Source organism: Meleagris gallopavo, chromosome 11, assembly GCF_905368555.1.
Source record: "Meleagris gallopavo chromosome 11, MGAL_WU_HG_1.1, whole genome shotgun sequence".
NCBI lineage: Eukaryota > Metazoa > Chordata > Aves > Galliformes > Phasianidae > Meleagris > Meleagris gallopavo.
The window spans coordinates 8,768,351-8,796,338 of NC_139414.1; the positions used below are offsets into that span (position 1 = coordinate 8,768,351).

At 35.7% G+C, this 27,988-nt stretch overlaps 1 protein-coding gene across 2 annotated transcripts in view; it reads left to right on the plus strand.

Moving 5' to 3' along the window:
* Positions 1 to 27,988, plus strand: part of COL4A3 (collagen type IV alpha 3 chain) — a 60,294-nt gene that overhangs the window by 19,403 nt on the left and 12,903 nt on the right. For both annotated transcript variants that reach the window (XM_085233361.1, XM_085233360.1), the window contains exons 9-41: positions 294 to 371; positions 1,238 to 1,300; positions 2,115 to 2,150; positions 2,271 to 2,312; positions 2,655 to 2,732; positions 3,436 to 3,498; positions 3,746 to 3,802; positions 4,011 to 4,055; positions 5,439 to 5,492; positions 5,853 to 5,894; positions 7,026 to 7,110; positions 7,746 to 7,781; positions 8,104 to 8,268; positions 9,331 to 9,423; positions 10,453 to 10,548; positions 10,894 to 10,964; positions 11,060 to 11,248; positions 12,150 to 12,318; positions 13,426 to 13,518; positions 14,592 to 14,696; positions 15,621 to 15,718; positions 18,166 to 18,316; positions 18,456 to 18,569; positions 19,280 to 19,447; positions 20,561 to 20,650; positions 20,928 to 21,062; positions 22,261 to 22,359; positions 23,346 to 23,435; positions 24,202 to 24,341; positions 25,041 to 25,167; positions 25,371 to 25,451; positions 26,407 to 26,505; positions 27,754 to 27,804. In XM_085233361.1, the coding sequence (XP_085089487.1) occupies positions 294 to 371; positions 1,238 to 1,300; positions 2,115 to 2,150; positions 2,271 to 2,312; positions 2,655 to 2,732; positions 3,436 to 3,498; positions 3,746 to 3,802; positions 4,011 to 4,055; positions 5,439 to 5,492; positions 5,853 to 5,894; positions 7,026 to 7,110; positions 7,746 to 7,781; positions 8,104 to 8,268; positions 9,331 to 9,423; positions 10,453 to 10,548; positions 10,894 to 10,964; positions 11,060 to 11,248; positions 12,150 to 12,318; positions 13,426 to 13,518; positions 14,592 to 14,696; positions 15,621 to 15,718; positions 18,166 to 18,316; positions 18,456 to 18,569; positions 19,280 to 19,447; positions 20,561 to 20,650; positions 20,928 to 21,062; positions 22,261 to 22,359; positions 23,346 to 23,435; positions 24,202 to 24,341; positions 25,041 to 25,167; positions 25,371 to 25,451; positions 26,407 to 26,505; positions 27,754 to 27,804 (3,103 nt within the window). The remainder of the gene's footprint in view (positions 1 to 293; positions 372 to 1,237; positions 1,301 to 2,114; positions 2,151 to 2,270; positions 2,313 to 2,654; positions 2,733 to 3,435; positions 3,499 to 3,745; positions 3,803 to 4,010; positions 4,056 to 5,438; positions 5,493 to 5,852; positions 5,895 to 7,025; positions 7,111 to 7,745; positions 7,782 to 8,103; positions 8,269 to 9,330; positions 9,424 to 10,452; positions 10,549 to 10,893; positions 10,965 to 11,059; positions 11,249 to 12,149; positions 12,319 to 13,425; positions 13,519 to 14,591; positions 14,697 to 15,620; positions 15,719 to 18,165; positions 18,317 to 18,455; positions 18,570 to 19,279; positions 19,448 to 20,560; positions 20,651 to 20,927; positions 21,063 to 22,260; positions 22,360 to 23,345; positions 23,436 to 24,201; positions 24,342 to 25,040; positions 25,168 to 25,370; positions 25,452 to 26,406; positions 26,506 to 27,753; positions 27,805 to 27,988) is intronic.

Here is a 27,988-nt window from a genome sequence, read left to right on the forward strand (position 1 = left end):
GAAAAAAGTAACAGAAGAACTGAAAAAATATTCAGGGCTGTGGGTAAGAAAACAAAGTAGATGTGAAAGTAGTAGACTACTCCTAATACAGAGAATAGATGCCTAAAAAAGCTATATTCTATTTAATAAAATCATTTTTTAAGATAGAACTATCTGTAGTGGACATTTATCATCGTCTTGCAGTTCTGATATTGCTTATTTCCCTACATACTCTGTTAGAAGATTTGAAGCCTAAGATCATTGAAAAGTTTTGCAAGGATATCTTTCTATCTGATTTCTATTGGATCGTCTAGGGGTGCCCTGCAGATGGATATGACCAAGGATATGGTGCAAAAGGTGATCCTGGATTGCCAGGAATGCCTGGGCCTCAGGTAATGAATAGTTAACTCTTGCTGTGAGATCTGAGTGCATATATACCTATATTTGTATGTATATATATGTATCCATATAATAGATTATTTTTATGTACCATGTATTTATAGATGTGTAGTATTTTTTACAATTACTCATTTCTAAGCCATAAAATAACCATATTTAATTTTTTTTAACTTCATATAGTCTGACAAGTATAGTTTATCAGAAGTTTTTTTTCTGACTTTTCAACACAGAGTACACCAGAAGTGATTTTGTCATCAGAACCAGCAGTCTTCGTTATCTATTAGTTAAATAGGAATGAGAAAGTCAGGTTGCGGATAAGAAAAACTACTTTAGAAATGGTGAAAAGTTCCCCATGAAGTAAAATTCGTTCAACTTCTCCAGAATTGTTAATAAAAAACAATGTGATCTGTATTTTTTCTAAAAAACATGAAGATTAATAGAAGAAAGCAGAGTAAACATTTATTTTGACTGTTAGTATAAACAAAGAAGATTGAATTATCTTAAATTCCCCATTTCTTCTAAAATGAAGCTTTAAAATATAGGATTTATTGCATAGAATATTCCAAAGCTTGCAGGCTTACTTTGTCTAACAGTAGGACTACATGGATAATTAGAACATCTGCTGTTGCATTAAACAGGACTTATATCTTAAAGTAGTTTAGTTTTAGAATGGGTATGTATTCTGTGTTTCAAAAATACAGTTATATTTCTGCATTCACTTGAGACATAGAAAGGAAATCAAGAGACATCATTCAGTTTGAACTTAGCATTATGATTTTTCTCACCATCTTGCCAGGACATTTATTCCTGTTATGTTTGGTTTGTTGTTTTTCATTTGTTTGTCTGTTTTAATGTGCAGGGTGCTCAGGGTGTTCAAGGACATCCTGGGGAAACTGGACTACGGGGCCTTCCAGGAACTTCAGTGAGTATGATCTTAAATATCACGTGTTACTTTAACCTTTGATTTTTAAAGTAATCTAGGGACTTATCTGACTCTCAGATTTGTTTGAGGTTTAGAGACTTGAATTTGTGAAATCCATACCTTTCTGCATACATCTGATTTTTTTTTTTTTTCTGTTTATTTTAATGCATGAGAATTTCCATGTTTTCAGACATATCCTTGTCCTTAGACCTCACTGCACTCTACAACTTCCTGAAGGGAGGGGTTTGGCCTCTTCTCCCAGGCAACGAACAGGACCCGGGGAAATGGCTGCAAGTTGCATCAGAGGAGGTTTAGGTTAGACTTGAGGAAAAACTTTCTCTCAGAGGGTGGTCAGGCACTGGAATGGCTGCCCAGGGAAGTGGTGGAGTCACCGTCCCTCGCAGTGTTCAAGAGGCATCTGGATGAGGAGCTATGAGATATGGGTTAGTTTGTGGTAGCAGTGGTAATGAGAAGACCGTTGGACTAGCTGATCTTACAGATCGTTTCCAACCTTGTGATTCTATGATTCTAAGTAGGCATAAATTTTTATTTTAGAACAACTACCCATAAATTAACATTAAACTCTAACGTAAATAACTATAACAGAGCTATGTGTTTGCAGTCAGACCACGTAATCTCTGCTGTATCTTTACCTCACGACAAATGGCAGTAGTAATGGTGAAAAAAGTAATGAAAAAAAATAATATAACTCAAGTAAAAGCTGGGCACTTCAGGGCTCCTATGTTGGTGTGAATATCATACATTTTTTTTACACAGTGGGTTGTTTTTTACTTTTCCTTTTTTTTTTTTGTAGGGAATACCAGGGAGACCAGGACCTCCTGGACCTAAGGTAGTCTCAGATTGGTAATGAAAATGAAAAATTTCTAATATGTGTAATATCTATTTGCATATTCTATGAATGTTAATAAAATAAATTTTGTTAAAAGCTACAAACTGTTTGTTTTCATAGGGTCTTATGGGAATGAAAGTAATAGGAACCAAAGGAAGAAAGGTACTTGTATGCAATGCTTAAAATGTTTTAAGTTTTGTTTCTGAGATACTATGGTGAAATGTTTGGAAAAGTAGGTACTGTGAATAAAATTCTCAATGTATGTGTGGAAGATTTTTACTGGAAGATGGAAACATGGCAGTATATAAGGACAAACTCTTTTGTCATAAAAGTTGAAGAAACAAACTTATGATAGAAGAGTAGAAAACCTATGTGGAGATAGCAGTTAATATTTACTAACACATCACATTTATATATTATTTATATGTCAATATCATTTTTACAGACAAACAAAAATTTGCAATTGCTTCATTTTTCCCTTTTTTTTTTTTTTTTTTTTTTAAGGGAGACACTGGATTAACTGGACCCCCTGGACCACCGGGAACTGTTATTGTTACATTAAGTGGACCAGACAACATGACGGTAGTAAAATAGTCAAAGACTATGTTCAGATAAGATAAACTATTTTACTGTTTTGTACTTTGTGCAAGGGCATCCTTACCTTCACTGTCCTGGTAACATTTCTTTTTACCCGTTCTCACTTTGTAGATATGGTTAGGTACTAAGCTTTTCTTACAATATGTCCGTTCAGTTTTTCGAATACCCTTGAGAGTAGGCTGGTGACTACATCAACCAGTTCCCTCAGGACTCTGGGATACACTTCATCAGGATCCAGAGACATAAAGATGTTCAGGCTCCTCAGGCAGTCACAAACCTAATCTTCACTTACAGAGTGAGGAGCAGTGCTCCCCAGGTTCCCACCATCTGAACCATCTGCTTGAGGTCTGTGTGTAGAGCAGTCTGTAGTGAAGACTGAGGTAAAAAAAAGTAACTGAATCCCTCAGCCTTATCATCATCTGCTGGGAGTGTATGTCCTCCTGGACCTTTCTTTTCCATTTGGTGTACCTGTAGAAGCCTTTCTTAACCTTCTTTGTGCCCCTAGCTGGTGCTGATAGTAAGTTGCTTTTTCATTTAGTTATTTAAGTAGAGCTATCTATGCTTAAGTGATCTTGTCAGTGATTTGAGGCTTTCCTATTTGTTACACTAGAATGTTCTGGTAAGCCCAGAAACACCTCAGTGACCATATTAAATTTTGAATTGATTTATTACTTTTTCTCTATAATAGGACTTGAAAGGAGAGAAAGGAGAAAAAGGATCAAGAGGACTTCCAGGGCCAATGGGATTTACAGTAAGAGACTACAGTAAATCCCATAAATTCAGACATTCGGACAGCATCATCTAGCAAAGGCGATTCTTTAGAGTCCAGTATTATGCTGACCTTATTCTGACCTTTAATGAATACCTATTAATGTTATTTTACTTGCACTTCATCTTTACACTATTGAAAGATAAATTTAAAAAAAAAAAGATAAATATGTATGTAATTTAGAAAACATGACTTAAAAATGTGTATTTTGAGGGTGTTTGTGTTACAGGGGCCAACTGGTGATTCTCAGAGTGAAAAAGGTGACCAAGGAGAACCTGGAGCACAGGTATGTGAAAAAGGCACGATATGTTCATCTTCCTTGAAAAGCAGTTTTGTTCTATTGCTTTTCAGGGAAAAGCTGTTACTCTTTTGCTTTCCAGTTTTCAAATCAGATTTTCTAAGATGCAAAAACTCTTTCATCCAGTAAACCAGATTAGAGAAAATTTTAAATTTTCTTATTTTTTTAATTCTTTTATTTTATTTTTTCCTTGTAGGGTAAACCTGGTAAAGAAGGTGCTCCGGGTCTGCCTGGATTACCGGTAATGAAGGAAACCTTCAAAATGTTTTTTTAAGTAACAGTCATCTGTTTAGCATGGTCACATCTTTTTGTCACAACTTTTGCAAAATATGTTTGAGAATGCTGATTTTCATGCATTGTTAAAAATTTCCTGTCACTAAACTGGCCTTAGAACATACCACGTACCTACAGATTTGTGCAGGAGGGAGAAGGACACTGCATAGATCTTGTTGCATCTTTGTAAAATAAAAAGACTTGTTGCTTGCAGCTAACTATCAAATGAATCTGAGCCAGATCAAATAAACACTAAATTCCAAAAAATTAACTCTACTGAATTTCATTCTAGTTAATCAAATTGAAAATTTTGCAAGAGAGTTAAACCTTACCTCAGCCAAAGTCAAGAAGCAATATGACAAATTTTAATCAATAGAATCAGTGACATTATTTTACAAAGAAAATCTATAGTCAAGGTCACAGCCATCTTGGCCTGAAATGAGATGACTGATAGATGTTAAAATTGTTATGTTGGAGGAAGTGCCAAAATATAATTCTTAAACTATGTCATTTTATACCCAAAATGATCTCATTTATGTACTGATTCAACAGTTATTCAATTTTATATTTATTTCACTTTAATGACATCGTTAGTGCCACAGTGACCTTACAAAACCTGATTTCTCGTACATCATTCTCCTACTCAAATATTATCCTCATTGTGTCAAAACAACTTTAGCACTCAGTCTAAACATTCCAGTTTGACAAAAAAAAACTTGGAATGACAGATTGCAAGACTTCACTGTCTTATCACTTAGTTAACACGAATAATACCTTCTGTCATCACAACGACAGGTCATTGTTCTCTTCCTATTTCTACATTACAAACAAGAAGTGCATTGAACTGCATCTGCTCTGGCAAAACCCTTTTTCCTTATGTATCTATGCTTGCAGAAAGCCTTAGCTGCAGTCTGTGTTATTTTCCCTCTTGGTCTTGCTGACATCTCTTAGTGGTAGAGATCAGCATTATCACAGATAACGGAGAAGATCTGGAAGATGAAGTTGCTGTATGTGGGAATATCACATTGTGTTTAGTTTATCCTCTTTCAGAAACATCAGTTTGTGGAGGAAGGACAAATTAGAACCTCATACATTTGTGCTGTTTGGAGGGCCTCCACTTTAGGATTGGTAGAATATGCCATTATAAATGTGGGTTTGCGTGTCAGACCTGTAGTATTGCTTGCAGGCAAGGAACTTTACCCTAACCTGAGTCTTTCACTTAGATTTCTCCCCCGAGCAAGTCTCATTCACATTGCCATTACCATGAAAAAAGACAAAATTCAAATTTAAATCTTACTGATGACAGTGTTAAGAGATTATTTCTCATAAAATTGTCTGCTATCACCTGCAGGGAGAAAATGGTGAACAGGGCAAACCAGGACTGGCTGGCAGACAAGGAGCTAAGGTATTGGCTAATGCTTTTGTTATTTTTGAGGATGAGGATAAGGTATGTTTAAATGTTAGCATGTTGTCTTCGTTATGATTTACTTTACCTGAAAGATGACATAATATGTAGAATAGAGAATGGATCAACGTTAATAGATGATGTGCATGAACTAGTGCCCATCCTTGCCTGCTGCTGTGTTTCTGTAGTTTTTGGAGTATGTGACTGAACAGTTGTGTTGGGAACAGAAACAGTTCAGGAATAGAAGTCCTTTAATGTTATAAACAAAGTACTGAGGTGGCAGAGGATACCAAATGCCACATCAAGTATTGTTTTTAATAAATAAAATAAATAAATAAAATTTTCTGTCCTTTAATGAAGGGTATAAAAGGAAACACTGGTCCACCTGGAGCTCGTGGTCAAGTAAGTGTGAATTACCTTCATCATAACATTTGTCTAAAACACTAGAATAAGAATAAGCCCAACTGATTTCATATGGCAATTTCGGATGCCTCATGATGCTCTTACTGGAATATGTCATTCTGGGAGGTACTGTTATTGTTGGGTGTTTCACAGAGATGGCATCTCCCTTCATGTGGAATTGGATGCAAGAACGGCATCTCATTAGACTTCAGTCATTTCCACTCCATTGGCCTTCTTAAAGGCCCCGTGTGCATTTAATTGTAACTTTCTGTTCAAAAGAAATAACTTTAAGATGAATAATTTGATGATGGTGGAGCTGTAAAAATGCCCACTGCTTCTCAAAAAATTAATAAAAAATTGTGAATTTTAGTTTTAAGCAGTTTTTTGTAGCTTGTTTTAAAATGTGTATTAGAAGTCCATCTGCATTTCAATGTAATGCTTTTGTATCAAGGCAAAACTCTCACTGTAATCTTATTTTTGGGTAGTAATACCAGTGCAAAGTAATTCAGAAAAGAGGAAAAAAACTATGGTTATGAAAAAGCAGAACTAGAGCTAATGACATTTTGATTCTGCTGTTCACTTAAAGAAATTCTGAAATCAAGAATTAAGAATATACTAAGAATATTATAAATATTAATTTTAAATTAATGACTTCTATATGTATTTGTGACTTAACTAGATGATTTCGTCTATTTTCATGTATGAATACTTAGGAGAGTAGCCTAGATATTGCTGGTGCTGCTTTTAGGCAGTAGAATACACTGATTCACGGAGGTTTGTGTCAAGAATATTCTCATGCTACTGTATTATTCATGATTGCATCTCCAACTTGTACCTTGCCTGTATAATTGCATGCACAGACAGGAGTTCTCTGAGGGTTAAGGAACTTGGTTGGAATTCCCAGCTCCCTCTATTTGTACAAGACTTCTGGCTTTAGCTGTGTGTTAACAACTGTACTTCAATTTTTGTCTGCTTGTGAGTAATTAGCATGTGATAAGAAAGGTCTCATGCTGTCAGAACATCAGAATGATGAATGAAATCATAACATTGTTCTAACTAAGTGGTCAGTATGATGCGCTGTGCTTTTCTCTTCACTCTTATTTTTACTTTTCTTACAATCTTTTTATTAAGACAGAGTATTATGATGTAGTTGGTGAAAAAGGAGATGAAGGACCTCCTGGACCTCCAGGACCAAAAGGGCAACGTGGCATGCCTGGTTAGTAGCCCATTCAGACTAGAATCTTTTGGAAAGAGCTGTTTACTCAAAGGGCTTGCTGCAGGCTAGATTTTTGGTCCCCAGCAACTTGCTTCTGCCTTTCCAAGAATATTTCCAAATGACTCCTATGAAATTGCAGAGCTGAAATTCCTCTTAAAAATAGTGAAGTTGACGTACTTCATTGTACAGATAATTGAGTTCAGCACCCAAACTCACTCATATTCTGTATAATGACCTCACTGGATAATTCCATCAGAGCATTGTTTATGTATGCCATAGGCAAACCGAGGGCTGTAAGTCTTCTGGTGAAGGTTCTACTACTCTTCTATGGCTTTCACAAATTGTATTTGCCATTTTAATTGCCTATCACCCTAAAATGATTTTTTTTCTTTCATTTATTTTGACCATGCTGTAAAATTAAAATGTATTGAATTATTTGAACCAGATTTTAGTGAGAATTGGCAGTGTGCAACAGTTGCATAAATGGTATATTTGCTACACAGGCAAAACCAAACTCTTAAAAGATAAAATGAGAATACAATGCGGAAGTCCAAAGATTGTAGTCAGTGTTACTGAGTAGTGCCTTGTAGATCATACAGTTTTTTAATTAAAGTTCTAAACATGTTATTTTGCAGGGCCACAGGGTCCTCCTGGAGATGCTGGTAGACCAGGTACGTGTGATAATTCAGTACCTTGCTATTATGCCCAGCCAGCTTTGTGAAAATCTTAATTTTGGAAGACTTTGAACGTAACTCTAGGTGGCAAAAACATGACACCCAAAAGTTTTGATGGTACAAGTATTTAAAGAGAAATTGAAGAACGTTTAAAAATATATTTACCCTGTCATTGTAATTATTTAATAAATCACAGCATAAAAAAAGATTCATGATATGGACTCTGAGACAATGGGTTTGTCTTGTTCAACCTGCAAACTTTACTTTGCTGTGCAGTTCCATTTCTTGTTTATTTTTATATTTATTCCTCTTTTATTAGGTGTGTCAAGACCTGGTTTGAGAGGTCCCCCAGGATTTCCTGGGCCAAAAGGAACAAAAGGAGAAAAAGGACAGGTGGGCTTGTGTATTATAGGCCCTCCAGGACTGCCTGGGATTACTGGCAGAATTGGTTCTGTTGGGTTGCCAGGTCCTCCGGGAGAACCAGGTGACATTTTGTTATTGTATACACAATGTACAACAACAAATCTAGAGTCATCCCAATATCTAATTAATTAGATTATATGAATATTTAAGAATGGAGTGTATATTGAGTTATACAACATAATTTTTCTTTTGAAATTTCTTCTTAGAGTATTCATTAGAAAGCATGCAAAGCAAAGATCTGTGCTTCGTTGTTAATGAAATTCTGGGAAGAAGGAATTGTGACTTCCTAGCATAAAAATTTCTTACTGTTTTGTAAAACTGTGACTAAAAATCTACTATATAACCACAGGAAGGACTAATGAGAGAAAATCTGTTCTTAAGATTAACTTTTCCAAAAACTGCAGGATTTCTGTAAAACTACCTTTGCAAAAGGCTGTTCTAGAAGTTAGAGAGATCACACAGATACCTAAATAGGTCTTGCAAGGCATTAGAGCTGATTTGAAGTTGTGGCAATATGAAAGCAAAATAGTAGCAAAGCAATAGATGAACCAATTGAGTAGATGCAGTTTATAACACTTGGAGAACGTGTATTAGTCAGGAGAACATTTTTAAGAATCAAGAACGTGTTTCCTTTATATATGGTATGGTTTACACAAGTTCTTTTCTGATGTAATGCTTCTCTTTTCTCAAAGATATTTATCTTGCAAATGTACTGATCAATGTATCTTCTGATTTTTACAGAGTGATAGTAAATACACCAGAATAATTATGACAAATATACTTGAACAGCATTAATAATCTACAATTAAAAGTTTTCTTTCCAGTTCTGGAAAAGTAAAAGCTATGTTTCTATTGATTCAAATAAAATGTAAATACTCCCCCTAGAAAGGATTGTGCTTTTTAAAGGCATCTCTCTGGCTGGACAGATGGATCCAGCAGCAGTCTGAGATTTACTTTAGCTTTACCATACTTATCTTCATGTATTTGAAGTTAAAGGTGTTTTACACTTGTCCAGGTAGTTCTCTCTTAAATACTGACACCAGCTCATCCCTGGACCTTTTTTTCTGGTTTAGCAAATGGATAACTGTCTGATGTATTGGTGCCATGCTTGTTTCGTTAACAGGTAGAGTAACTTTTAGAACAGGCCTACCAGGACTCCCTGGACAGCCAGGTTGTGCAGGACCTCCAGGACCTCCAGGAGACATGGGCATGAAAGGTCAGTGACTGTATTTGCTGGCTGTGTTTCGGGGTTGACATAGTGTTCACTTGGATAACAAGATGTCAGAGACACCAGGAAATCTTACTGTTGTGGAGTAAGCCTTTCCATATTTGAGAGCTCTTACAATATAGTAGAAATTAGAGTTGAAAAAAAATTGCATTCGGCCTCAGTTACAGGGTTTTGTATATCTTGATTTTTGAGTAGAATTTTTTTTTTCCTCCATGAGAGTGTTTTCTCTGAATGAAATCAGGAGCAGAGTGTAATGGCAGTTACTGGCCTTTTCATATGAAAACTAAGATGCATAGCTGAAAAATTCCTTTTCCATTTCTGCTTCCTTTCAGAAATCTATCACTTAGAACCCTTCTGAATTTTTTTAATTGATTGACTCACAAGCTATTTGAGTTCGGTTGTTTCAGATACAGTTTTAGAGATAGCAAGATGTTGTCCTCCCCTTACAGTAGACAGGAGTCAGAGCAGTGCACATGCCAGCACCACACATCAGTTGTATAGCACTGCAGTAGTCAGGGTGTAGGCTTTCTGAGACAATTGGTAAGGTTTTTGTGTTCCCCTGTTGTTATGTCTAACACCAGCAATTGGTTTTTAAGAGAAGGTTCCTTCTGCAATTATCACCACAGGAGCTGCTGAATTTGTATGCTTCTTGTCAGTCATTAAAGGTCCTATGAAGCCATGTTAGCTTGAAACCTGTCTTACTTTCTTCTTTTGAAAAAAATTGGCTATCGGTAGAGTGTAACCAAACAGCTTACTGTAACTAGAATTGAAAAAAAAAAAAGATTTAAAGTAGATGTTCCTACATTTAGATGTTGTTGTCAGTTCGGATTCACTGTGTGACATCAGGTAATCTTGTAGTGATTGCAAGTGACCTTCCATTGAAGTTAAGGTCACACTTCCTGCTACAACTCTTTCACCAGGATATATTGGCCACTCTCTGCAACAAAATATATAACACATTGGTTAAGCTTAGGAGTTACTTGCTGTTGGACAACTAACTTATTATGTTCCTTCTAGGTGATGAAGCTTGCATGTGTACTGATTGCAGCTATGTTCCAGGAGCAGCTGGTCTTCCTGGTACTCCTGGGCCACGTGGCCAGGATGGCATCCCTGGTAAATGATCTCAGTGTTCCTCATGGGATAGTAGAAAATGCCAATACTTTTAGTGTGAGAATCAGGACTGGTATGAGCATGTCTGCAGCATGCAATATTCTGGGTCCCTGAAATAGCCCTGAAGTTGTGATAAGTGTGCATAATGGAGCTCCATTTGCTGATGTGAGCCTGTGCCCTAAAAGCATTTATGCCTGAGCACTGAGCTTAGGTGCTGTTTGAAGCCTGTACTCATGTAGTCAGTGTGAATGGCAGTAACATTCAGTGCTGAGTGTGATTATCAGAGCTTGTCAAAATCTATTTCCTTGGTTTCTTATTCCTTTGCAAAATATGCTGTTTCTTTTGCAGGTAGAGAAGGAACACCAGGTCCCAAAGGATCTCCAGGTTCTCCGGGTGCACCAGGGTTTCCAGGAGCTCAAGTAAGACTTTCATTTTTCAGATTATTTTTCAGATCCCATAATAATTTCATATAAATGTCACAGCATTGAGATTTTCTGGTTGCTTTTCTTTCCAGGGACCTCCAGGTTTTAAAGGAGATCAAGGACGTAAAGGCTCAAAAGGTGAGCCAGGGTATGTGTATCCAGAGGGACCAAAAGGGGAACAAGGAGAGCCAGGACCCAGAGGAGACAAAGGAAGAAAAGGATCAAGTGGATTTCTGGGAAGACCTGGCTCTAAAGGTCACAAAGGTTCTAAAGGTGAAGAGGTGAGTATGCACTATCTATCTTGATTCTATCTACAGAATTCATGAAAAGCTTTGTCAATTATTTTCTTATGTAACAATCTGTTTTACCTATTGTGGTATTTCAGCTGAATAGCTTCTCCTTGACTTAGAGGTTCTATGCTCATCTACAGCAGCCAATCCCAAGTGAAAACAAAAGAATGACAGTAAATATTCTTGTGTAATACCAAAGATAAATGAGGCTTGTGTGGATACATGCTGCTGAAAAACCTCAGTACTATCTTAGATTTCTGTGATAAATGAAATAAAACAAAGAGGAAAAAAAAAGATTTTTTTCTATCTACTCACAATGCTTAAAATAAAAAGTCCAAATGATTCTTGTTTGGTCTTTAGGAGTTAATCTCCAGTCAGGGCTGAGAAAAACCACAAAAGGTGAGAGAATTACTTTAAGACTAGAATTGCTGGGACAGAGCTCTTTTTTTCAGCAGAAAGAAACTAGCAGTTATTGTGCTGTGTTGGCTGAGAAACTGTAAAAGCAATTCAGATATCACTTTCTCTAAACTTCACCTCATTGTATTCAAAGAGAATCAATGTTGAAATTTTGTTTTTCCCCAAATATTGCTTTGAAAAATAAAAACTAATAGTTCAGTGTAGTGCCACAGTGATTGAAAATTGAGCTGGTTTTTACTATTTCACTTTTAATAAAAAGGATGAATGAATGCCCTATGCTTCTAACACTAATACTAAAATTCATATTTTCTTCATCACAATTAATTCAGTCATAAAAGTCCTCTTTATTTCAGCAGCAGAGCAACTCTGTTAAATGATGTGATATCACAGTCACAGAGAACCAGCCATTTTGTTTTGAAAGTTAGCATGAAAAGCAAGTGATTTGTGGAATACAGATATGTGTAACCATTAATAGGGATTGGCTGGTTCAAAAGGAGACAGAGGACAACCTGGATTGCCTGGTAACCCTGGTTCTCCTGGAGAGATGGGGCTTCCTGGACTGCCAGGATATGGACCACAGGGAATAAGAGGTGTCAAAGGCTCCAAAGGATTGCCTGGTCCACATGGATTGCCTGGAGAAGCTGGTTTGTAACTTAATGTCTTATTATTCTTTACCCATGTTAAAGATTTCAATTGCAGAGAGAGACTGAAGATAAAGATATAAATTATGAAACATAAGATTTTTCTTAGGATGTGTGTTGTTCCAGTTTCAGTCCCACAAGTAACAGTAGCAAAAATCTTAGGGTCAGAAGACAGCTGAGGCTGGAAGGGACCCCATCAGGTCCATTGGTCCAAAATCCTGCTCAGAGAAGAATAAGCTATGAGATTAGAACAAGTTCCTCAAAGGGTTATCCAGTCAAGCCTTGAAAACTTGCAAGGAAAAAGACTGCACATTTCTCAGCAGCAGGTTCCAGTGCTGTTCCAGACTGTCTTAATCATAAAAAAGATCCCTTAATTGTATAGTTATCAGTGTGAGCTAAGTTGTCAAGGAAAGTAGGAAGGATTGAATCAGTGCCAGAATCATCAGTGTGTTTATTTAAAGACAAGTATAATCTGGAAGAACTTGAAGTTGGACAGGAGAGATGTACTCAAGATAGAGTTAAGTCACTTCTTAAAGAGAATTTTTGAATTTTAGATCCTTGGGATTCTGAAGCTTAGTGCTTCTAACTGCAGTAATACATTGGATGCTGTATGCCTAAATTGTTGACTCATTTAAGATGGGAATTTGTTATCCAAAGAAATGCAATTATCAGAGTGCGTCTGTCTGAGCCTTTGTCACTCTCTCTGGGTTTGCCATATTGTTCCACATATCAAGAAATCTACATAAATCTCTGTTGGAGACACTGCTGGATGTGAGGTTTTTTGGTTTGTTTCTTTTCATCTGATCTGAGGGTAGTCGTTGTTGGTGTTGACAATAACTTTTATTTCCTACTTGAAATCATTTTGTGCTCTTTTTTCTGGTTTTCCACCAGACTGCAGGAGGGCTGAGAGGAAGTCATGAGGTGGGCTTAGTGTCAATAAAATTATTCCCCTGTATTAAGTCAGGATTTCAAGGTTATTCAAAATCTATCAGAGCTTCAGAAGTATGGGAACTGCAGAATGCTGCGTTTTTAACAGAGTAGATTCCTTGCTATTATTTTAAATGTCTAACATTTCCAAACTATGAGACTTTGATAATGTATTTCCCGAAGGTCTGAAAGGAGAGACCAGTAGGATAGCTCCGTTGCCTGCGATGCCAGGACCTCAAGGACCAGATGGCTTACCTGGACCCCCAGGAGTGCCTGGTGAGTATGCTTACTCTATGTAATGTCAAAATCAGAGGTGATCTGATTGGAATTTCTCTATCATCTCTAGCTGGATAAAACTGTTGGGTTATTTTGAGAGAACTGTTAAGAATTTCTGTGGTATAGAGACTAAGGAATAAGCTATATCCATGTCTTTTAAGAAAATTAGGGGAAGTGGACATAAAAATGAACAGAAAAGGCACGTGGGCCATGACCAAAGTGTGCAGTACAGTGGAGGGTCTAAGCAGTGCTATATTTTGTTTTCCAAGAAACAGAAACTTCAAGTGTGTATGTTGCAGCTCATATATCCTAAAAGGCATCTCTGACATAATTTTGGAAAGTCTAGTCTGAAATACACTGCAACTCCTGCAGTCCTCAAAAGAGAAGAATTAAAATTTAAAGCATTCTTAAGCCCTCAGTAGTGATAGTATAAAAAAAAATTAATCTTATACAGTAGTGGTAAGCTTGCTCGAATAATTATATTACTAAGTTTCCAGGCTCTTTTTTTCTTTATTAACCATTTTTGTAATATACTGTGAGTGAGTTTCCTGTATGTGTAGGTTTGGGGCTCGGGTTTGGAGGGGTGCTTTTCTGACAGCTGGTCTTATAAATATTGCAGTGAGACTGAAGCTAACTGTAAGGCCTCTTTGATTTGATGTTATAGAACAGTAGTCCTTAAAACTGCCCTGAATAGCACAGAGAAATCTATTGTCAGTTTTATAGTAGCTTCTGTTCGTATAGTTGGTTCTGCTCTGAGCCTAAGCCCTACGATGTGTTGCTTAAACACCTCAGCAAGTGGAAGATTCTTATCTGTACATAGTTGTTCAAAAAAGTTGAAATTGGGAGTATTGCAGAAAGACTTATCAAAGCAGACGTGAGTTTGTGAGTTGTTGTGAACACAAAGATCACAATTATTATTGTAAGTGATGTGGAGGATAAATAGCGTCAAAGACCTAACAATATGATCTACAGTGATGTTCTAATCAACAATGATAAACTAGAAAACACCAAGTTATTGTATGATAAAGTTCTGTGGTAAGATGCATCATGGTTTATGTATTTTCTTTGAACAGGTAGGGTTGGAACAAGTGGTCAGCCAGGTGATGTGGGGCATCCAGGGCCAACAGGTGACACAGGCTTTCCAGGGCTTGGGTTTCCTGGAAACCCGGGCCCAAAAGGTAAAACACATTTTTTGATCTTAACAGCAACAACAAAAAAACATTAAAACAAAACAAAATAACCCACAAAACACACACACACACACGAAGAAACAAACAAACAAAAAAAGAGGTAAATGGTAAAAAAAAGGTAAATCTGACTTGAAATAGATTTTTTTTTTTTAAAATGAATCAATGTTAGGTGATTTTTAGCACTCTTATAATTTACTGCCTTCAAGTTGCAATAGGTGCAATACTGCATTCAGATTGCAAATTTGAAGTATTTCAGAGATGTATTAAAGCTGTCAGTAGGAAGATATTTTAAAAGATGATTCTGAAGACTTGATTCTTCCCGGAATATTGGCCTAATAAATAGTTCTGAGTGCCACACTTACTTCAGATGGATTCTGTTTACCTGCATACATATTACAGAGCTGAAAAAGTAGCAGTACTTCAATTTTAATCAGTGTTGACTCAATACAGTGTTGTATCTGGTCTATTCTGGAGGAAACAGAAAGCATTTTGAATACTGTGAATTTGGTTCCTCTTCATGCACAGTCGTGCCCATCTTTTTTTATATGCCTTTGGATTCCAGAAGTAGTATGAACTGCTCTCATAGTCCCATCAGGAAACATACAAACAAAAAGTAGAAAGCTCTGATACTAAAATTACTACAATGTAGCTTATTGAAGAGAATAGTAGGGAACTGGCACCCAAACAGGTTACTCCAGACAGTTACTTAACACTTGAAATGACTGACTGAGCAGTGTTACAGTGAGTATTAAGAGAATACTTAGAGAATAAGACTGTGTGGCAGATGCATGTTAGGGTGTAACTTAGGGAAAGAAGTGCTTAACAGCAGACATACAAATAGCCATTTGTAAAATAAGTTGATGAATAAAGCAACTGTACTGAATTTGTACTGACATTTCATTTCATTTGCAGGAGATAAAGGACTTCCTGGAAGCAGAGGGGCACCAGGTTGTGAAGGAAAGATTGGGGAGCCAGGCCGAGCTGGAAATCTAGGACAACCAGGAGAAAAGGTTCGGGTAGAAATACAGCACAGATACAGCTTAGGTCCCATTCCTTAAATGTGATACTGTGCAAATAAATTAAGTGTAAGGAAAATAAGAACTGCTGTATTTAGTAACCTGTGGTGCACAATCAATCAAATGAAATCTCTTATAAGAGAGGTGTAAAGTAAAATTTTAACTAAAGCTGCAGGATTTCAAATCTCCAGATGTGTGGGATGTTTTGGTACTTCTGTTTTCAGAGCATGGTGAGGTTATTCCATTGCTTTCAGCAAAATAATAAACAAACGCCACAGCTTCTGAAAAGATGGCTACTCAGAAATATATGATGGCATATGCAATTGTAGGACACTTGACTAATCTGTAATCAGGATCCAAATGTGAACAAAATAATACTTCCCTGTTTTGAAAAGATGCCATTTCTTCTTTTGTGTGTGTTCGTATAACATTCTTTTATGTGTGTTTTTGTTGTTGTTTGTTTAATATGACAAAGAATGAAGGTTTAAATTATTTGGGTTTGTTTAATTATTATTTATGCTGTGCTTCATGCCAGAGAACAACTTATTTAAAATGACCTTTCTGATCTAAATATGTAATCAGTGGCTTGTATACGCTCAGCTCTACTAACAAGCTTTAAGAACATACTAGTTTGCTCATACCCCTAAAAGCCAACACTTCGGTCAGCTAGTAAGAACAAACAGTTCAACTTTTCCTTTCAGGGAAGAGAGTTGACAGATTTGTCTTTAAAAAAAAAAAAAAAAAAAAAGTATTCATGGAAAACAGTGCTCAGAAGAATTACAAGGAGAAAAGAAGAAAACCATGAATACTGTGAATATTCTAGGTGCTGATTTTGATTGCTTAAATAAATATCCTAATGAAAAAAAAAGACTGTCATGTAAAATAAAGGAAAAAATTTATTTTCAGGTATAGGGCCAACATTTTTCAGTTAAAGCAAGCATCATAATGCGTTAACAGCCAAACAGAGGGAATTGCCTTTTTAAACTAATTATACTTAAACTTTTTATACTTTTAATACTTTTTATACTTTATTTTTATAAACTTTTATACTTTATACTTATATTATACTTTTTATACTTTTTATACTTTTATACTTTTTAACTTTTTATACTTTTTATACTTTTTATACTTTTTATACTTTTTATACTTTTTATACTTTTTATACTTTTTATACTTTTTATACTTTTTATACTTTTTATACTTTTTATACTTTTTATACTTTTTATACTTTTTATACTTTTTATACTTTTTATACTTTTTATACTTTTTATACTTTTTATACTTTTTATACTTTTTATACTTTTTATACTTTTTATACTTTTTATACTTTTATACTTTTTATACTTTTTATACTTTTTATACTTTTTATACTTTTTATACTTTTTATACTTTTACTTTTTATACTTTTTATACTTTTTATACTTTTTATACTTTTTATACTTTTTATACTTTTTATACTTTTTATACTTTTTATACTTTTTATACTTTTTATACTTTTTATACTTTTTATACTTTTTATACTTTTTATACTTTTTATACTTTTTATACTTTTTATACTTTTTATACTTTTTATACTTTTTATACTTTTTATACTTTTTATACTTTTTATACTTTTTATACTTTTTATACTTTTTATACTTTTTATACTTTTTATACTTTTATACTTTTTATACTTTTTATACTTTTTATACTTTTTATACTTTTTATACTTTTTATACTTTTTATACTTTTTATACTTTTTATACTTTTTATACTTTTTATACTTTTTATACTTTTTATACTTTTTATACTTTTTATACTTTTTATACTTTTTATACTTTTTATACTTTTTATACTTTTTATACTTTTTAAACTTTTTATACTTTTTATACTTTTTATACTTTTTATACTTTTTATACTTTTTATACTTTTTATACTTTTTATACTTTTTATACTTTTTATACTTTTTATACTTTTTATACTTTTATACTTTTATACTTTTTATACTTTTTATACTTTTTATACTTTTTATACTTTTTATACTTTTTATACTTTTTATACTTTTTATACTTTTTATACTTTTTATACTTTTTATACTTTTTATACTTTTTATACTTTTTATACTTTTTATACTTTTTATACTTTTTATACTTTTTATACTTTTTATACTTTTTATACTTTTTATACTTTTTATACTCAGCAATTTCATAGAGGTAGGAGATAAGAGTTCAAAAGCTATTTAGACAAATTAATATATTGGTATAGAATCTGCAGCTGATCAATAAGAAACATCCAGTGTTCTACTGAATTGGAGACAATATATATGGTAAAGTGAAAGATCCCCAAGAAAAGATGATGATTAATAAAAAAAAAAAAAACTAGCTGATCAAAGAGTGAAGAAAATATTTTGGCAGATTTGCGAAGCGCAGTGCACAGTGATTGTCCATATTTCTGTGTTGCAGGGTGACCCAGGCATGATTATTCCTGGAGAGCCAGGCAAACTAGGTTCACCAGGAGGTCGTGGCATTCCTGGCCCAAAAGGTGATACTGGATTTCCAGGACTTCCAGGCTTACCAGGGCACGCTGGACGTGATGGCAATAGTGGCCTAAGAGGTATTGTGGTCAAATAAGTATGAGGAACACAGCAAGTTACATCCATATTTTAAGGAAAGGGAAGCCAAGTCAAACAGTGTTCACTCAAAGCTTCAAACTACTATCTAAATTGTTATGAAAACAGTCTCCTTTCTTTTAGGAGATCCAGGCTCATCTGGTGTTCCTGGGGATCCAGGTTTTCCAGGGAAACCTGCTGAATGTCTTACTGGCCTGCCAGGTTTGCCAGGTGCCCAGGGAGCTACAGGCCCACCAGGTAGGATGCCCCAAATCAAACAAGCTTTTTGGTTAAGTGGTTCTGGGTTTTATTTCTGCCTTTCAGTGTCCTCAGGGACCTGAAGTTGTTTATGGATATTGATTATGGGATAATCTGCAAGAAAATGAGATCTCATTTAAAAGGAATTATTATCTGCAGATTGGAGAAAATACACAACTGATTAAGATAGATTAAGAGTCAGATTGCATTATATAGCCCAAAAAGTGATCATGAACTGATGCAAATTCCACAGGTAAAAGTCTGTTTCAGTTATCTGTCTCATATGGGGTTGAACTTTGTGCAGTGTTGTTGATAAAGAAGCGAAACAAAGGAAGAGTCTGAACTATAGGAAAAACCAGTTCAGGGACTTAGAGTACCTGCATGTACTGTGTATGATTTCCATTTCAAGAGAAACACACTCAGACACTCAGCTCAGTTATTCTCCTGTATGTGAACTCAAAAATTTTTTTTTGTCCTGGTGGGAAATCACTCCCCACAGTTTTTGGAGGATGAATGTACAATTGGTATTTTATGTTTGAGTAATCTGTCCTGTGTGTTTTCGCATATATATATCTTCTGTATAGTTGTCAGAGTTCAAGAAGAGCTTTGTACTTACGATGGCAGGACAGAGATGAAGGTTAATTTTCCAGCAAGATATACCTTACATACAGCATCATACTTTTTTTTTTTTTTTTTTTTTTTTTTCTTAGGAAGAAGAGGTTCACTAGGTTCAAAAGGCAAACTAGGTCCTCCTGGTTTGGGTATCCCAGGAATTGATGGAAAGCCTGGGGAACCTGGATTAATAGGTCTCCTGGGAAACACAGGGTTACCTGGTCTCAAGGGACAGTCTGGAAGGCCAGGAGTCTTTGGTGTGCCAGGTAAGATCTTGCAAATACGTGTTTTGCTATAGAAAGCTAGTCAGTCTCTGCAAAAATATGTCAGTCATGGTGATATGTAATTAACCCTAAGTTGAAAATACAGAAATAGTTTACATTAGCAGTTTTCATATATAGACCTGTATGATCTTGTATGGAAGACAAATTAATCATCATTTCCTTAATGATTTAGGATATCTAAAAGCTGTTATGAACTAGTACCAAATTTTCTACAGCGCTCTTTAGAGAATAGGTTACTTAACATTGTTTTCTGTATGGCAATGTCTGAAACAGAACACTAGCTAGTTAACATCCAGAGTCTTCCCAGCATAAAGAAAGTGTAAAGAATTTAATAGCTCTTACTCAGCATCCCTTTTCAAATGGATAGCTTATTAATGCTACCTTTCTTCTTTTTTCTGGGGAAAAAAAGGAAAAAAAAGCTCAGGTCTTGAGTCTCTCAGAGTTATGACTCAGACTGTTACAGAGCTGATGTAAGTAGGTAATCTCTATAGAGTATTAGAGTTGTTTAGTTGGATTATTTTTTTTCAGAAATGTTTGAACTTGCTTTGTAGAATAAAAGAAATCACATATGTAATGCTGCTTTTTTAACAAAGATTTTCTGGTACTCTTAAATCCTTTGTTACACTGTTGCAAGGAGATGGTACGTACACTTTCATATATACAACTGCAAAAATGATGAACATGCAGGCCAAACCTAGGCTTCTAATGTTATTTGAGATGAGCTGTCATGTCCTGGCTGGCTCCCAGCTCCTGAGCAAGAAAGGAATGTCTTTCCCACACATTCTGTGACAGATGTCACAGCTCAATACAGATATCGGGTATATTACAGTCACTCTCAATTATTCCAATAATTGGTAAAAGCTATTGCAGCTGATAGTAACCCCTCAAACTACCCAGGTTGATCTGTATGTAAGTGCTGTTTCAGTTGTTAAAAACTTGTGAACTTGCTTCTACAGTTATGTTCTAGAAATGGAGAAAAGATTAAAAGAATCAATTAACCATTTAAATTGTAGACACATGCATAACTTTCTTAAGTAATGTTCTATGTTACTCATCAGTATTAATGAATACATTTCTATTGTTTCATTTCCACAGGCCCCAGAGGAGAGCCAGGCATAATGGGCCCGTTAGGAATTCCTGGACCCCCTGGCAGGATTGGAAGTCCAGGCAACCCTGGTATCAGAGGCAAGTGACAAAATTACGTGCCTTCACTATTCCTTAAGAATACAGGAGCTTAACCAGAATTTCTTTGTGTCTCGGTAAATCTTTGACTTCTGGACCCTTGCAGTCTACCAACAGAACAACAGAGTTTTCTTTCAGTAGTACTGAATTGTCACCTTTCCTACTTCACTGGTATTTGTAAAAATGGTTAATGACTTGCTATAGAGCTTCTTGCTCTGTTTTTGTTTTTTGTCTCATTCATGTTCAACATATTATCTTTAGAAAATATATTTTCTTTCAGGTTCTTTTGGCTCTCCAGGGCTAAAAGGAAGAAAAGGGTTTATTGGAGCACAAGGCGAACCAGGTGACAAAGGTTTTCCTGGACCATCTGAAACCTTGGTTGTGATTGGAAATAAAGGAGAACAAGGCTCAAAAGGTACACATTCACTTTTTCATCATTCAAAACTAGTTAGGGTTATCATCTGTGTTGCAGTTTCAGTGGATTCTAACATATGGAAGACAGTAACTTTACTACTCAAAGTATTCACACAGCTTTCTAATAATTATTGCCAAACACTCTAACTGTCCTTTCTTGTGAGATAGCTGGATATTACCTTGAATATTTATCTCCATTTTAACAAGTCCATCCTTAATAATCCTCACACTGTAATGTTAAATCTGTAATAAAATGTGATTGTAAGTAGTTTATATAAATAAATCCTATGTGTCTTTACACACATAATAACCTTTGAGCAGAAACAAGTATGCTTTCCAGCTGAATACCATATTGTAAAGAAGTTCACAGAATCACAGAATCACAGAATTGTAGGGGTTGGAAGGGACCTCTAGAGATCATCGAGACCAACCCCCCTGCCAAAGCAGGTTCCCTACACCAGGTCGCACAGGTAGGCGTCCAGGCGAGACTTGAATATCTCCAGAGAAGGAGACTCCACAACCTCCCTGGGCAGCCTGTTCCAGTGCTCCGTCACCCTCACCGTGAAGAAGTTCTTACGCACATTCGTGCGAAACTTCCTGTGCTGCAGCTTATGTCCGTTTCCCCTCGTCCTGTCTCCATGTACCACTGAAAAGAGACTGGCCTCACCGCTATGGCCGCCACACCTCAGATATTTATAAACTTGGATCAGGTCCCCTCTCAGTCTTCTTTTCTCAAGGCTAAACAGACCCAGTTTACTTAGCCTTTCTTCATAGGGGAGATGCTCCAGGTCCTTCACCATCTTTGTGGCCCTCCGCTGGACTCTTTCCAAGAGATCCCTGTCTTTTTTGTACTGGGGAGCCCAGAACTGGACACAGTAAACTGGACACAGTTGACTCTGCTTAGATATATTTGACTGTCAGAGGATTTATTTTTTGTGTAATATTAGTAGAGACTCGGCATATGAGTTCTGCATTCTCAGCTAATGCTGTTGGGCTTTGTGTAGATCTTTTCATGTGGTAGATTTCAGAAACTTCCTTTTGTCTCCATACAGGAAATAGAGAAGGCATGGACTGTGAGCTTCTCTCTTGTGTTTGTCAATAAAATATTTTACTCCATTGCAGTTTCATTATTTTAAAAGAGAAAACTCACATTCTAAAATGCTGTTCTGCAATTTTTCTTTTTAATGAAACCATTTTAGGAGTCCAAGGAAGAATGGGCCTAAAAGGAGAAAAAGGAGATGCAGGTATCCAAGGTCCCCCAGGTCTCATTGGATCTGAAGGAGTACGTGGTGTACCAGGTATGGAGTATGTATGTTGAAAATTACCATATCACCTGAAGGGTAAGATAATATTATTTTGAAAGTTACTGGGTCTTCAGTGAAAATAAGTCTTAATTCAGTGTAAATTATAAACCTACCTTTCACAGTTTGCTCTGACAACACCAGGCCCTCATACATAATAATACACATTGATCTTGAGTGAATATGGTGTTTTTTTTTTTTCCAAATTAATGCTAATAAAAAATTTTACTTCTCTGTACTTCTGTATTTTTGGTTAAGAAAATTTGTTTCTAGAAATTGCAATAGTGTAATTAGATACATAGAAATTTTGACAATTACGAAATTAGAAATAATTTTAATCTTGTAATTGAAACGGCTCCTGTCATGATGGGATTAACCAGTATCATCACTGATATGTCCTCTGTAGTTGTTGCAGTGTAGCCATCACAAGAAAGGCTGCAAATACTTTAGTACACTCTGACTTCTTATGGGAGAAAATCAGACCTGACATGCCTAAGTATTCAGGGATTACCAATACCCTGGAGTTTAGACATCTGGGCATTCTAGATGAAACTCTACTTTGCAATCGTTAAACTGATTGTTAATTTAGCTAAATTAATCTAAAGTGATTGTGACACATTGAGAAACCAGTGTGAACTCAGGTGAACCATGGAAGGAAAGTCCAACACATGAAATTGCTGATCTTGATAAAATGTTCAAAGGTTCAGTTGCCATTCCGAAGTGCTGTGGTGAGTCACAAACCTTAATATATCAGTGTTGATATTTAAAATATTTGAGTTTTTTTTCCTTGATAACAATTCTGATAATTTTATGTGTATCCAGAGCAGTAGGAAGAATTAAAATTCACTTTTTGTTGATTTATAAAATGACAAGATACCATGCAATGTGTGAAGTAAAAGATTCTGTAGTAATCTCAGCTCTACCAGACAGTTAATATCTAAGCAGGGCATGTGAAAATGACACTTATTTTTTCCATCCTGCAGGTGTCAAAGGATTTATGGGTCTTCCAGGGATTCCTGGAGGACAAGGATTTCCTGGTGCACCAGGAAACAAAGGGAACATGGGAATTCCAGGTTATTTTCTATTAAGTAGTGTTGAAAATTGATAGAGCTGTACAGAAGTATTCACGCAGATCTGCCCAGAGAGGTTGTGGGTGCCCCGTCCCTGGAGGTGTTCAAGACCAGACTGGATGGGGTCCTGGGCAGCCTGGTCTAGTATTAAATGTGGAGGTTGGTGGCCCTGCATGTGGGAGGGGGGTTGGAGATTCATGATCCTTGAGGTCCCTTCCAACCCTGGCCATTCTGTGATCTGAGCAGTTACTGTAAGCACACAGACAATACTTACTCAAGTTGAGGTTTATTCTCTGCAGTATTTTTAGACTACTTACACCCCAGCATTTGCCTGAATTACAGAAAGGAGGTCTCTCTGTCTTGAATTTTAGACTGGAACAATAATAATGTACTGTAACTGACTATCTCTGTATATAGCTTATAATAACTTCTTAAATAATAATTTCAGGGCATTAATTATTCAGTTCATGGTAATGTATAGTGGCTTAATCTGTTTTTGTAACCAAATGCCTGGCTAGTTGTCATAAGACTTACAAGTTTCAACTACTGGAATTAGAAATAATAAATTAAATACAAATAATTTATATACTATTAAATGTAATAAACTTTTTTTAACATATTTGGAATTAAAATCAGTAATTGTACAAAATACTTTTATTTCTGATGTATATTCAGATATTCATTCTTCAAGCACTAGTTACCAAACCATGACATGTGATATGTGATTATGATCCATTTAAGAATGCTGTTATTATCTGTATATTTCCAGGTCAAAAAGGACAGAAGGGATCTCCAGGCTTTCCAGGAACTTCGGGTGACCCTGGTCCAACAGGCTATGGTGGCTTTCCAGGTGAAAAAGGAGACCCTGGGCACCCATCTCCTGGACTCCCAGGAGAACCTGGTCCAAAGGTATAGAGGCAATAGAAACATTGTCAAATTAAACAAAAAGCAGAGTCCTTGACAACAGAAACAGAAAAATGTGAAGCAAGAGTTGTAGAATTTGCAGGAGATAAGTAGATTATATGTAGCTTATGGTGATGCATACAAAAATCCTGTTGTATATCAAGAATTGCAGAGAAATAGTCTTAGAAAATGCAAATGTGTTCTCTAAAACTATGTTAGTTTTTGAAAGCCTGTTGATACCTTTTTTTAGCAATATGTATTGTTAGATATGAGTTAGACCAAATGGATGCAATTTTGCTTCATGTTTTGTTTGTTAAACAAATGTGAATCTTTACACGTGAGATTACCCAAAAGATGTGGTTGATGATATATAGCTGTACTATATCTCCTGTAATTTCTTCAGATTATCAGTTTACTTTCTTTATTAGCTGGATATCAAGAAAGAGATTGTTGGTTCTGCAAGTCAGTTGTAATTCAAGATAAAATGTGCATTTTACTATTTTGCATACCTGTATATTATGTGTAGGATGTATTTTTGGATCAAAAGAGCAACTGTTAGAATAAAATTAGAAAAAAGTCTATGAAAAAACATCTAAGGACTGAAGTTAATTTGTAAGTTTAAAAAATAAGCATGATTTTTCTATTCTTCAAATATAGAATGTAATGTCATTCTTTACCTGTTTGTGTGCAACTGCTATTTCTTAGGGAGATCCAGGGGCTCCTGGGGTTCTGGGCAGGAAAGGAGAAAAAGGATCCCAAGGTCAGCCAGGACATAAAGGAGCACCAGGATTACCTGGGTTCAGAGGAGAAACAGGAGTTGCTGGAAACCCAGGTATATTTTGTTTTGGAGAGGGATTAAATGCTGATATGCTCCTAGAAGAGAATTTCTCAATAGGCTGCGCAGGGTGCCTGTGGGGTGGCACTTTTACATTCAGCTGTCATAAACCTCAGCAGCTCCCTTACAGTCAGCACAGTCAGGCTAACTACATTCCAAGTGATAATGCCTCTTTTTCTCTCCCAAACTCTTTCTTACAGGGAAACTTGGACTCCCTGGAGACGTTGGTGTTAAAGGACAGCAGGGCCACCCAGGACAACAGGGTGTTACAGGCCCTCCTGGTATGGTATATAGCATTTCTCCCAAATTGCTGCCCTCTGGTTTATTATTTTCTTTGTAATGAGACGGTTGATACTGTTATGAGCTTTTAGACTTTACCTGATATAGTTACATTCTCTGTTAATATTGGTATGAGGCTTTGTTTGTCTTCTCCAATTTCAGCCGAGCTCTTTAACAGCCTATTTTCAATGTTCTCAGTTCAGCTCCGGGAATAAGTTTTAATTTCACTTCAGTACTGTGAAACCTTTTCCTTGATACTCTTTTTCTTTGTTCAGTCTAAAAGTCTCTAGATGTGATAGCAACATAGATAGTAGGAAAGGTTTGTTTTACCTACTAAAAGGGAATAATAAACTAAGACATAACTAGACATGAAGGAGAAAGTAAATTGGTGAGGAAAGAGGAGGAAGAGAGCATGGCAGTCATTTCTTAGAGCAGCAGAAAATATCGAACCATTTAAGAAAATGCATAAGGGGTAGTGTGTAAATATGTGGCAGAAGAGGTTTGTAATGTGGACTTCATTAAAATTAGTGTCAGTCCCTGCCTTCAAAAAAGGGCATTGAATGTTCTCATATGCAGATCTTCATCTAAATTGTGTTGTTCTGTTGGCTTTTAATGCTGGCTTATCAGCACTTAGCAAAGATCAGAATCTACTCCCGGAAAACTTGATTTTGTAATAAAGCTAGGGAAAGAAAGCATGCTGTTTGTATGGATTTCCAGCACCACGGATTCCATGTTAATAGTGGGAATGGTGGAAATTGTGGGAGTTCTAAATCCACTGAAGTCCAGTGAACTCAATACAAAAGATAGTCTGCTTTTGACAAAAGTTTATATACAAGATGGTTACCTCTCTCATTGAAGTAGCTGCACTAATAATTTTTTTATAAAAGAAATTCAGATCTTTTTTCTATGTAAACTAATAGAAGTAAAAATGATACTGTGGTCCTTTTTAATTCACAGGTGCTGCCGGATACCCTGGAGAAAACGGACTTGCTGGTGAGAGAGGTAATCAGGGTCAGGATGGTATGCCGGGTGCTCCAGGAGTAAAGGGAGAACCAGGTAACTGCAGTGAAATACTTGCATTATATTTTAAAAATTACTTTTTTTTTTTTTCTCTAGCTAAACTGACAAGAATTTTTTGGGGAAGGATTAATAAGAAAACTGTGTGGAACCAAAGAGGACTTTATGGGTAGAAGGCTTTTAATTTTACGTAATTTATTGACTTTCTATGTAATTGTAGTACAAGCTATTAATGAAATGCATGTCACTCATCTGTTACACTGTGATTGGTCATAATTTCCCCTTAAAATGTTAATTTTTGCAAGAGTCTCAGTAGTACTGTTAATGATTATAATGTGTTTCCCTGAGAAAACCTAGGAGAACCAAAATCCATTTAAAGAAGGGGTCTCAGCTTTCACACGAAAAGGATGAAAGGAATCAGTGTGTAAAAGCTTTCAGCTGAATGTCATTCCTGATATCATCAGTGTCCGCAGATAGATACAATCCTGTGTTGAATTCTGACAAAATGTTCTCATATTTTACGGTCAAAATGTTTTTAATATATTAATATCTTAAAAATAAAATAAAATCCTGAGAAGGCATTCCTAATAAGCCTTTTCACAGAATCACAGACTTGTAGGGATTGGACAGGACCTCTGGACATCATCCAGTTCAATCCTGCTGCTAAAGCACATTCCCTAGAGTAAGTTACACAGGAAAGCGTCCTGGCAGGTTTTGAATATTTCCAGGGAAGGAAGTTCCATTGCCTCTTTGGGCAGCCTGTTCCAGTGCTCTGTCACCCCCAAGTAAAGAATTTTTTCTTCATGTTCAGATGGAACTTCCTGTGCTCCAAACTGTGCTTGTTGCCCTGACAAAAGATTCTGGCCCCATCCTCTTGACACCTGCACTTCAGATATTTGTGTTTTTTCATATTCAGTTTTGAGTAATCACTGTTAAAGTATTTTCATTTTTTATAACTACATATGTTATTTTATTTTTCTTTTTGACTAATGCAAATTGTTACTTGGCTTTTTCCTCTTGAAAATAAGTTTTGTCTTTTATTTATTATAGACTCTCCCTCATATACAACTGGTAAATAAGAATTCTGCTGTAAAGAAAAGCATAGAAATAGCATTTGTATTTCAGGATAGCACCGATTCAAAATATAAAGCATCAGTTATTGGCTATATAACAAAAACCTATGTTTTTATTCAGTGAATTTTGAAGTGAAATATGAAGTGCTAGACAATGATATTTTTGAGCAATTACTTTGGTCTATTAAGTATAGTGTGACCTAATATTTTGTAGGAGCACCAGGGAGAGGAGTCCCTGGCCTTCAAGGTGTTCCTGGTCGTAGAGGTGAGTTTTTGTTGTTTTTTTTTTCCCCAGAAAGTAGGAGCTTCATTTTTTTTTTTTTTTATTACTAGAGGCTTCATCTTTAAGATGCTTTTAGATGTTTAGAATCATATTAAATCATACAAGGGCTGCTCTGGAAGTAATGCCTCTTCTTTTATTATATTATTATATATTCCACAACACTGGG